Source organism: Electrona antarctica (genome assembly GCF_951216825.1).
Source record: "Electrona antarctica genome assembly, chromosome: 1".
Classification (NCBI taxonomy): domain Eukaryota; kingdom Metazoa; phylum Chordata; class Actinopteri; order Myctophiformes; family Myctophidae; genus Electrona; species Electrona antarctica.
The window spans coordinates 42,144,184-42,155,938 of record NC_136806.1 but is presented as its reverse complement, the minus strand read 5'-3'; the positions used below and the strand labels follow the sequence as shown (position 1 = coordinate 42,155,938).

Below are 11,755 nucleotides of genomic sequence, written 5' to 3'. Positions count from 1 at the left end.
CACTTTAGAAACAAGCCCAAAAAAACACAACCAACAACTACCAATATTTACAAGCAACTTTAAACAAGCCAAAGGTTGCTTTTAAGCAGACATGGCAACACTGGCTGAAGGAAGTGAAGCACACACAAGCTGCTGCCACACTATGAAAAGAGCTGCGCACGTTCTCGGCTGCGCGCAGCTTAAAGCTTGAGTTTTTAGACAGCTGGTGGATGGAAATTAAGCTCCACCTCCGCGGAATTCTTGCGCGACGGCCAGATTCCCGGAAACGCTCTCCTCCGCTCAAGTCTTCCGCGGAGGTGGAGCTTAATTTCCATCCACCAGCTGTCTAAAAACTCAAGCTTTAAGCTGCGCGCAGTTTAAGAAGTGCGCAGCTTAAGACCGTTTTGCGCTAAGGTGTGGAGACGGTGACACAGACAGCCTGGGCACACTTGAACTTCCATGCGCAGCCAAAGGAAGCTGTCTTTGCGTCATTTCCGGGTTTTTAGACAGCTGGTGGACGGAAATGAAGCTCCACCCACGCGGCAGAATGCCGCTGGGGCAAGCTTTTCCGGGAATCTGGCCGTCGCGGCATTCAGCCGCATGGGTGGAGCTCTTTTCCATCCACCAGCTGTCTAAAAATCCGGAAATGACGCAAAAGACAGCTTCTTCTGTCCGCGCATGGAATCTTAGGTGTGCCCAGACCCAAAGAGATCCAGTACATTCCCGCCGAAACAGGTGGATAGTATACCTTCACAAACAAATTCCAAAGGGAACCCGCTCTTAACGACCTTCCACACAAAGCAAGTTAACAATATGTATTTTATGCAGAATGAAAACAAGTTGACTCTGTATATTATATGATGTGGTGGTGGTGTGGACTGTGCCATCCACTTGTGTTAGAAAGATTTTTAAAACAATATATGTAAAGTTAATAGTTATCATGCTTGTTGTATGTGGACAGCACAGGGGCAGAACAATGGCAATGCAATTTACTACAGACATGACAAGACCAACAGAAGTCAGTGCTACAACATTTACTGTAACTGTAAAAGTTTGAGGACACGCGCGCACACGCGCTTGTGTGCGTGCGTGTGTGTGTGTGTGTGTTTTAAGTTCAGTTTTATATTTCCTTGGAAAATGATGTTTTATGTTGTTTTACTTGTTTTACTTTATCTTAAATCAATACAAATTGAATGAGAAAAAAAACATATAGACCTAAATGTCTTCCATGAAATCTCTAAGAAGAGAATACCAGCACTCACAGAAATGTCCTTTAGTATAAGGCACTTAATCTTTTATAATTCGCATAGTATACTGCAGAGCAAACAGCACAACATACGCGTTTCGGCGTATAGCCTTCATCAGTGTTCTAAATGTCTTCCAAACAACAGATTTCGCACCCCATTCACAAAAACAGCACGAACATAGTACCATGCTACAACTTCACAGGTTCACTAAGAAATGAGACAAGCTTAGCCTCCATTTGTCACAGCTCGAATCCTAGGGTGTGACAACAATGGGAGACCAGACAAGTCTACGCCTCTACGGGTGTGAAATAATAATTATGTGTGATGTAAGGATGTGTGAAATATGAGGAAATAAAATAAAACTAGATAAAGTGCCCCTTGGGGCACAGGTCTCCACCAGGGCAGGTCAGGTTGTGGCCTCCTGGTGGCGTTATAATAGGCCAATGTGAAAAGGGAGGGATATATTCCATTTCTGCCATTTCTTCTTATGCCTTGGATGGCAATTGGATGATTTGAGGCATTTTGTTCCAAAAACTTGTTTTGCAAAAATCCACCTGTTGGTGGTGCTATAACAGGCCAATGTGAAAAGGGTGAGATATATTCCTCAGCCTAGTAGGAAAGTCTGTGAAAGATTTCAGGTAAATTGCACGCTGCGTTCATGATTTGAGGCTTTTTGTTCAAAACGGGCCAATCCTGCAAACTTTGAAAGCCAATGTTAGCCAATTAGGATGGAATATGATTTGTGAGATCTTTGGACAGAATCTGGAGGAGTAATATCAAAAATAAATTCAAAAAGTTTTTCAAAAGACGGCCTCCTGGTGGCACAGGCCGTTCTGGAAAATTTGGGGCAGAGGTTCATCGTTGACATCCAGGGAGTGTGTGTGTGCAAAATTTGGCATCGACCGGGTTAACAGTGCTGGAGATTAGCTGGTAACAGATGGGCGGACGGACGGACGCACGCACGGTCGCACGCACACGGACGGACGGACGGACGGACAGACGTACGGAGTGCAAAACATACTCTCCCCCCATGCCTTCGGCCTGGTGGAGACAAAAACAGCGAGGGGCCATGGGAAGAGAGAGAGCCTCCACGAGAAAAGGAGATAAGCTTTTATCATTTTCCACACCTGGCCCATGTGGCTCATGAGGCTAATGAGCACCCTCCACCTTGACCTGGATCCTGCACCACAAAGCAGAACCAACAAGCAGGGATGCCTTAGTGGAGTGGAGGGCCAGAGGCGTTATCACAATGCGTCTCCCCTGAATTAGTGATACCCTTAAAATTCCTCACTGGCTAGACTAGGTGTTGCCCTATTCGCAAATAAAAAAATCTGTTTTCTAAGACAAGTATATTTGTTGGGATTTTGACATTTTGATCAGCGCCCGTGCCGGCGGTGACCTCAAAACACTGGCAGTGAGACCTTTTGCCCTGCAGATGAGTTGACTGACCAATGATGCCTCTCTCATGCTGCTGATTTCTTGGCACACATCCTGAGCATCCTGAACTTTTTCAAGAGTTTCACTAATTAAACTAGACTTTTCAATATTGTCAGGGTCTGGGAAAGAGTCATTAATTATTCATACTTTCATATTAAACAATGAGGTGCAGGTGCCTTGTTATCATTCAGTTTACAACATTTACATTTAAGCCTACAGCCATTTTGCTATCCATAGTGGTTTCTACAACACAAGATGCTGTGGCAAGAATAGCCTACATAATGCATAATAGACACAGACATAATAGACAGACAGGATTTGCAAAATGTCACACCTCAAAATACATCATGTGCTCAGAAAAGGGCACATTTTTATTAAAAAAAACATGGTGTGCAAGTAGCCTTAGATCGTGGATTATCAATAATCGATAAAATAAGATCTACGATAGTCTTGATCTAAGGCTAGTGTGCTAGTGTATTCAAGAATGAAAGTCATCAGAGAAAGCATGCAAAATAGAATTGGGTCTTTTACATTCATACTTTTACACACATTATCCTGCCAATTTGGATTTTTTTATGTCCGACAAAATGGTAAAATCGTTATTTTATTGTCATTGCACAACATGAATACTGAAGAATATTATGTTCTATTTCCAGTTACAAAAAATATATACAGCCTTTTTTGGTAAAAGCCTCCGGAGGACACCAATGTTGGTGTAACACCCGGAAGTGCATGGCTGCTGCTGTTGTTGACATTAGAGAGTGATTTCATTCAAGACAGTCATTACACAGTGGTGGTGTGTTGGTTATACGTGTCTTAAAAGGTAACAATTCTATAGTCGATTTATCGCACTAGGTTTCTCTTAGCTAACGCTTTAATCGGTTGACTTTTAATTTCTTTACAGTTGACATTGGCTATTTAGAGGCTAACGACGGTAAGCTAACAGCTAATTAAGTGGCCATGGGAATAATGTAGTGAACTCAGCTGAAATATAAAGTGAACGTTTTAGCCATTCGGTTTTGTATTATAGCCTACCTGTTTTGTATCTGGAACAGCACTGACAAATAACAAGTCACGTTAGCTGTGGTTTCTGTACTAGAACTCGTTAACGTTCTGGGCCAGGGCTAGCCCCTCTTGGAACCCTCGTAAAAGGTTTCTGACATTTGGATGTTTACCTTTAAACATCCAAATGTTCAGAAACATTTTACGAGGGTTCCAAGAGGGGCCAGGGCTAGTGCAGTACTACCTTAGAATTATTATTATATCACTGATGTTTGTTGCACTAGTATGAATATGATTTACCTCCTAACTTCATAGATGGCGGTGGAGCTTGATGTATTTGTGGGTAATACCACCATCATGGATGAAGAAGTGTATCGGCTGTGGTTGGATGGTTACACAGGTATATGAACTGAACATGGAGTATAATGATTTCTGATCACAGCATACTTTATCAGTAGGATTTCGTCCTCTTGTCCCAAAAATACCCCCCCCCCCCATATTTAGTAAACTTTTGTGTACTGTATGTATACCAATTAAACACTACACATACAATTTGGCCATAAAGTAAGGAAAAACAATATATTTTTAAGTTAAACAATCTTTGCTATTCATCACATCATGAAGTAGGCTATAGGGTAAAATAAAATAAAACATCCACTTTATAAGGTTAAACAACTTCATAACTCTCAGGTTCATATAAACATTACATGATATGGTGTTTTGACTGCAACCGCCTTGGCATTCCTCACCTAATAGGTTACCACTAACGGACTTTTACAGGTGAAATAGATATGGTTTCCACTTCCAGAACGAAAAAACATTGCATGGATGCACCTGGGACATATCCTCAGTGATGTATCCCAAGGTCACCAGGGTTTCGGGTCTCGCAAAATCATACCCCTCACTCAGGTGACCCAGCCGGGGTGATCAAGTCTTGACTTACGTCCCAGTAGCTACCCTTGATCAGCCCCATTAGGGAAAGACCAGGGCCACACAATCCGTTGCTCAGGAACTACTCTGCCGGGACTGGGAGGTAGATCAATCTGGTGCGTGGAAGGACTAGGCTCTGTAGGTTGACTCCTGTCCGGCCCCTCCTACGTCTCACCAGGTCCACTCCTCTGATCGGTAATCAGCATTTACCCTATCTGTGATCGGCAATTTACCCTATCTGGAGAAACTGATCTTTTACACCATTTAAGTGGTATAAATGTCAATCAGATATAATTATATAATACCATTTTGCATTTTTGTGACATGCCTACACACACAGGAACAGTTTTGACATATAATAATTTTGGAAATATTAAAATTTGAAACATTTCACAAGATCAGTATCGGTATCGGACCTATCGGCCAATCATGAGAAAAACAATCAGTGATCGGTATCGGTCCCAAAAACCTGATCGGAGCATCCCTAGCCGCAATGGTTCTGCAGGCTCCACCTGGGCAACGATGGTGCTCCAGACAAGTTACCATTTTGTTTTAGTGCTCTCCTATGCAAAGTGGTGGAGTTGAAGTTGTCGCTGTGAAGATCAGTTACATTTCAGGCTATCTGCAGTAGAAAACAATGTACATGGTAGAAACAGCTAGTAGTTAAGTGGAGAGAGCCGGTAACAGTAAGAGTGAATTTAGGTCTGATGATATAAATGTACCGTGCAGGTTCAAGTCATGTCTGATTACTTAAAAGACTTATCATTGAACATTCTTAATTATTTTACGTTTTGGAAAAAAATGCTAATTTAACATTGAGGTGTCCACTCTTCCTTGGTGCCCACTTTTCCTGTATCCCCATGCAGTGGAAAAGCACCAGAGACATGCATGTCCAATTTGATTATGGGATCTACAGTAATGAGTGGTCAGACTCTGTCAGTTACTATGTGTAAACAAGTGTGTGTTTCGTCTCAGTGAACGATGCAGTGAAGGTGCGTATGGAGGGTGGAGTGTTGGAGGACTGGGAGGCGAGTGCAGATGTTCTGCTGAGTGACACCATGGACCAGTACAGAACCTTCCAGATGTGTGAGCGTCTCCTGTACAGCCCCACCAAACTGGCCAACCAACTCCTGTTCCAGATTCCGCCTCATCGACAGGCCATGCTCATAGAGAGGTGTGTGTTAAACTTACTTTGTTAACCCATGTTATGTTATATTTGTTGGTATTTGATGGTGATGACTGTCAATGCACTAAACATACAGTATTATTATAAAACACAATTACAAAACACTACACAACAATACAAGGGATTACAAGACACAACATTACAAGCAATGTAATGTGTGATTTGTATTTTTTCTCCTATTCGCTTTGGGCTTGCTTCTTCATACAGTCATTTGTACAAAATTGTCCCTGCTGTAATTATTATTATTATTTTTTAAATAGGTACTATGCATTTGATGATGTATTTGTCCGTGAGGTTCTGGGGAAAAAACTCTCTAAAGGAACCAAGAAAGACTTGGATGATGTCAGCGCGAAGACAGGCATAACGCTGAAAAGTTGCAGGCGACAGGTAAAACCTGGAAATATGTCATGTACAATGAGGCTGTAATTGTGTAAGAGGTCATGCACAGTGAGGCAGTCATTGTGTTACCGGTAATGTACTATGAGGCGACCATTATTCTAAAATAAACCATGACGGCTTCGCCCCAAAGATGGGGTATTTTCTCTATACATCATCCTGCATGTTACACGGCTAGATAGAAGCAAAATATATCATTTGACACCAACCATTAATTTCAAGTGTCGAAGTGTCCCTGAGCAAGACTTTTAACTGCTCCCCAGGGGCCATATGGCACTTCCCCACAGAAGACATATTTAATGTATTTGCAAATGTAGTGATACTGATAACAACAGCTTAAGGGGACTACAGTATTATTATCATCATCATTATTTACTGTTAAATGAATAAGACATTATTTTAACCAATCTGTATGGACATCTAGCACATCCGCAGTGGCTGGAGGTGGGCTCCCTACTCTTTCATTGAGACATTTCGACCGAGGTGTCGGGTAGGACCATAGAAGAGTGTATTGGTTGACAATGTCAATACAATTATTGGAAGAAGATGGCACACCGGAAATAACAGACCGCTGAATGCCATGATTGACCAATCTGTAGTCAACAAAGCTGAGTAATAAAGCTAAATGTTGACTGGTCTTATCAATTTAGAAGTTTACAGTCTTTTTATACAGGAGGGCCTTGTTTTAGTTTTGAGATCCAATATTAAACTCTAGTCATTGTACTATATTTCTCTATCTCTTGAATTTCAGTTTGACAACTTCAAGCGTGTGTTTAAAGTTGTGGAGGAACTGAAGGGACCCCTGGTGGAGAACATCCGTCATCACTTTCTGCTTTCTGACAAACTGGCCAGGTAATAATGCCCCACTCCCCACTGTAGTAGGACTTACACACTGGTTATCTGCTCTTGTCCTGGGGAAGGAGACTGGTCTAGTCTTACACCAGGAACAAGAGTTGAGAACTACGAAGCCTCTTTGCTCAAATTTATTTAATCAAATTCACCTGGTTTGAAATATTTTGTTGATGCATGTTTTCTTTTGTTTTTTTTGCTCGCTGATTATATATATTTCTTGAATAAGCAAAATTTCATAACAGACTTTGTATCAATAGTTTTAAAATGTGATATTAAGATCATTATGTTATTTCAGGGATTATGCGGCCATTGTGTTCTTTGCCAACAACCGATTTGAGACGGGGAAACGAAAGCTCCAGTACCTCACGTTTCAGGACTTTGCCTTCTGTGCTGGACAGCTAATCAACAACTGGACAGTGGGAGCTGTTGGTGAGACCTCTCTGCTACACTGTGGCCATCTGCGGCTCCTTAAGAACACAGAGAAAGAGGATTGAATTTCCCAATCAATGATGATTGATTGCTGTAAACTGTTACGAAGCTCCTTTTAGAGCAGTGTACTGTATCTGTAAGTGGCTTTAAGGGCAGACGGATGCTCCTGCAAAGTTTTTGTTGGTCTCCAGTAAAGTCTATTTCTGTCCTATTGTAGGTGAGGCAAGTTAATTTCAGATTGCCATGAATAAGTATGAGGTCCTACTAGAATCAGCTAAGTATTAAGGGATATCAAAGTCCACTGAAGGCAAATTAAACCAATTAGTTCTGTGCTACCCAGTATGTATTGTATACTACTGTAGTTAAAAGCAGAACTTTTGGCCTTCATTTAATAATAATACACTTATACGAGGTCACAATTTTTATTGAGTATGAGTCTATTTCTGAACAACACATGTTCTCCATTTCACCAGCTCACCTCCAGACAGCAATATAACATTCTGCTCTGTTAAAACTATTATATGGTTGTTTTGTCAGTCCCTGAACAAATGGGTCTCTAATGAGGATTTGCAAGGCTTGGAGGGCACCCATGTTTTAAAAGCGTCATAAACTGAAGCTAGGTCCCCCAGACCAGACCAAGTAGAATTAGTTAAACTTGTCAAGTTGGTTAAGTCTTTTTTCAGTATGACAATTAGGTTGAAAATACAAAGATATTGGCTTCGTTGGCTGCTGTCTTGGTTCTTCACACAGTAAACCAGAACAAACGCAAATATATAACAACTGCAATTTACAGATCTAAGATCGGATGACTGCATGCATCTACAGAATGTATCTACAATGTTGCACTGATGGTAGTGCATTTAGATAATATTACAAAGAATTTGAACTCATTGCGTGTTTGACTGGAGTTGTTCTTGACAGATAACATGGTAGAAGACATGGACGTAGATCTGGACAAGGAGTTCTTACATGACCTGAAAGAGCTGAAAATCTTAATAACAGACAAGGACCTACTGGATCAGCACAAAAGGTGACATAAGCTCATGCATTTTGATGCTAAATCTAATGCTGAAAATGTAAATTGTTATGTTATTATTGAGCATGCAAGGTGCTGTAAATCAGTTTTCTCTTTTGTAATGGAAGTTGAACATTTATATCATAATTTTTGCTTTGGATTATGAAGTCTAATACAATATTTCCTGTCTGTTCAGTCTTGTTTGTACAGCTCTTAGAGGAAAGACTAAAGCTTTTACAGAGATGGAGGCAAACTTTAAGGTGAGAAACATTTTAGCCTATGTTCAAACCAGCAGTCCAAATCAGATTTTTGTTTTACCTTTTCCAAATAGGAATCGGATGGTTTTATTTTTGCGAATCAGGTTTGAACCACTTTCAAATCAGATTTCTAAAGATGTCTCCGTCTAGACACTGAAGCCTGATTTATGGTTTGTCGTCTCATGATGCTCACCGAAAATAGCTGATCAACAACCTCACAAATCCGATAGCAATCCGATCTGATCACTTCAACTTGCAAACCACATAGTAAAAGTCAGTACTAAAGATTTGAGAAACAATTTGAATTTGCCTGTCTTAGATAGATAATCCAGTAGACTAAATTCAATTGAATTGACAATTATTGTCATTCACTAGTAGTAAATATTATGGTACTGAATACAGATTTTTTTCCCCTCTAGCATCATTCTAATTCTTTGCTACAAATGCTGTATTGTCCTCTCAGAATCTTTCCAGAGGTCTCGTCAACATTGCTGCCAAGTTAACAAACACAAAGGATGTCCGAGATTTCTTCATTGACCTGGTGGAAAAGGTACATTTGTCTGTTTTTAAAACTCTGGTCCCCCAAACAAGAGGAACCATTCAGCTGCCCAGCCGACCTGCACCCCACATGGCTGCAAGGTCTGCTGACTTTAATGCCACCCATGAGACAGTGTGATGTAATGTCTCTCTCTCTCTCTCTCTCTCTCTCTCAGTTTATTGAGCCTTGCCGTTCGGACAGATGGACAGGGCCAGACATGAAACTGTATCTCACTCACTACACCAACTCTGCACACATACTCGACACGTTCAAGTAAGTTCTCAAAGATAATACCTCCGTGCAAAAAAGTAATGTATCTGAGAAACCAGTACAAGTGAGAAAAACGCGGGAGGCCGGGTCCCTTTGAGGCCGGTCCCCCCAAGGGAGACTGCTTTTCGATTTTTTTTTTTACTTTTGAAAATGTGTAAATCTTCACCTATAACAATGAAATGCACACAATAGGTTATATCCAATTGCCGACTCCAGAACTTCCATAAGGACAGGTTTTAGCTAATGCCAACTGACAATAATGTGCCTCTTTGGCCAGTGGGTGTCACCCTATCTCCCGTTTGATTTGCTAAACTGAAGTTACCTTGTTTCTCGCTGGGCCACTCTGGAATGTACTTAACGGTTTACACAACCCTGCACCACTACATGCTCAACAAAGACATATTCATCACACAACACACCCCCCATTATGACCAATGAGCAGATTGCTTAATTTTTATGAACGTCACCACGCCTTCATCATAAGAAATGTTCATCTCCTGCTTTCGTCAGTTGTTTTGATGGATTTATTAACATCTCTCTCTCTCTCCCCCTCGCTCTATTTTCCCCCTCTCTCCACTCTCTCTTTTCTCCCCTCTCTGCTGCTCTTAAATCTGTCCCCCTTTCCCTCTCTTTCGCCAACCTCCCTCTATCCCTTTCTCCACTTCTCTCTCCATCACTTTCTCCACTTCTCTCTCTCCATCACTCCATCCCTTTCTCCACTTCTTTCTCTCCATCACTCCATCCCTTTCTCCACTTCTCTCTCCATCACTCCATCCCTTTCTCCACTTCTCTCTCTCCATCACTTTCTCCACTTCTCTCTCCATCACTCCATCCCTTTCTCCACTTCTCTCTCTCCATCACTTTCTCTCTCTTTCACAGACATCAGATTATATGGGACAGATACATGGGTGTTGTCAAAAGTTGTGTCTTGAAAATGTACCACGACTGAGAAGTTTCTCCTCTCTGCTCCTCTCGGATTTCCCAACTCTCTGCTTTATATTTGTTCTTTCTGCATCCTCCTCCATTTTGAGCATCAAAGTCTCTGTATTCTGTTCTGTATATTAGTTTGTAAATAAAAATGAACCTATTTACAGTATCAATCTTTTATGGATCTTGCGCATTTGCTTTCTTTTTTTGAGGGGTGCTAGCCCCTCCTATATACAGCTTTTGTCCACACACGTCTCATATTTGCCATTGACAATGAAAGGAGAAATTAGGTCAAATGTCTGCCAAATATGATGTAAATTTGTGGCAAATCTGCTAACCAATCACAAATTCAGTTGTTCATGAGATGATGTATGATGATGTGTAATGATAAGAGCGCCCCTCACTTCACACGGGTGTGATTGTTATGTTGGAACTGAGATGAAATACATACAACACAACTGAAGAGGGCAGGAGATTTACACAGAAACCCCTTCGGCTCAAACGTCACCACTAGGTGCAATTCAGTTCATCAACTGTTAACTTAGTACTAGTTATATGAAGTCTTCAACTGTAGTAGAGTAGAGTCCCAGGCAGGTAAGCCTTTAGAAAATGAAAGTGGTCCAGTTCCTTGCAGATATTTTATATGAGCAAGACCTGCCTCTCCCCTCTTTCTTGGAGATTGTATAAGTACTACTACTGTACGACATATACTATAGTGTATATAGTTTGTGCCTCAAAATGATCAATTTCGTACACTACTGTATATAACATAGCTGACAATTTACTATTTGAACAATTTAGGCATTTAAGACTAAGAGACATTCTTACACAGAGGGACTTACAAAGTGCAACAACACAAAACACGACAGGGTAGGTGGTCAAGTAAATAAAGTGCAAAGAAAAACAATGGGTGATACAAAGGTAACTAGGATACCAAGTAAACGTCCAATCTAGCATCTGTCTAAACGACATGTTCTGCCATAAACCTGCCATAAACTCAAAACTTTCCAGAACCTGTGAAGTTCTGTGTTTTTTATTTATTTTTACATTTCCATTATAACCAGTACCACTCCGGAAAGTTTTAAAAATAGCAGATTTACCTGCAGAGATGTTTTACCCATGGTTTCCCAGAATTCAGCATTATTACTACATCCTGAGCAGGGCCCAAATTAGGGTCTGACAACTTTATCTGAAACCCAGCTGTAGCATATGGAAACGAATCCAGAACCTGTGAAATGCGTTACACAGCATGGCATATGTTTTACTTGGGAGCCTTAAGAGTGCTTTTAC

General features: G+C 41.0%; 1 protein-coding gene across 2 annotated transcripts; it reads left to right on the top strand.

Moving 5' to 3' along the window:
- The first annotated feature begins 3,375 nt into the window (after positions 1 to 3,375).
- On the top strand, positions 3,376 to 10,634 carry fibpa (fibroblast growth factor (acidic) intracellular binding protein a). 2 transcript variants are annotated; one of them, XM_079501691.1, is made up of 11 exons: positions 3,376 to 3,486; positions 3,981 to 4,065; positions 5,571 to 5,769; positions 6,042 to 6,168; positions 6,929 to 7,029; positions 7,325 to 7,458; positions 8,380 to 8,488; positions 8,670 to 8,733; positions 9,194 to 9,280; positions 9,444 to 9,541; positions 10,418 to 10,634. In XM_079501691.1, the coding sequence occupies exons 2-11, from the start codon at positions 3,981 to 3,983 to the stop codon at positions 10,485 to 10,487; spliced, it is 1,074 nt and encodes a 357-aa protein (XP_079357817.1). In that variant the 5' UTR covers positions 3,376 to 3,486; the 3' UTR covers positions 10,488 to 10,634. The 2 variants fall into 2 exon arrangements, with proteins under 2 accessions (XP_079357817.1, XP_079357818.1); XM_079501692.1 differs by lacking the exon at positions 3,376 to 3,486 and adding an exon at positions 3,545 to 3,597.
- Positions 10,635 to 11,755: the final 1,121 nt, after the last annotated feature.

Excerpts from the sequence above, each read along its gene's own strand:
- fibpa (XM_079501691.1), top strand. The coding sequence starts at position 3,981 with ATGGCGGTGGAGCTTGATGTATTTGTGGGTAATACCACCATCATGGAT. Across the intron at positions 8,489-8,669 it reads CTACTGGATCAGCACAAAAG|TCTTGTTTGTACAGCTCTTA; the intron begins GTGACATAAGCT and ends CTGTCTGTTCAG. Across the intron at positions 8,734-9,193 it reads AGATGGAGGCAAACTTTAAG|AATCTTTCCAGAGGTCTCGT; the intron begins GTGAGAAACATT and ends TTGTCCTCTCAG.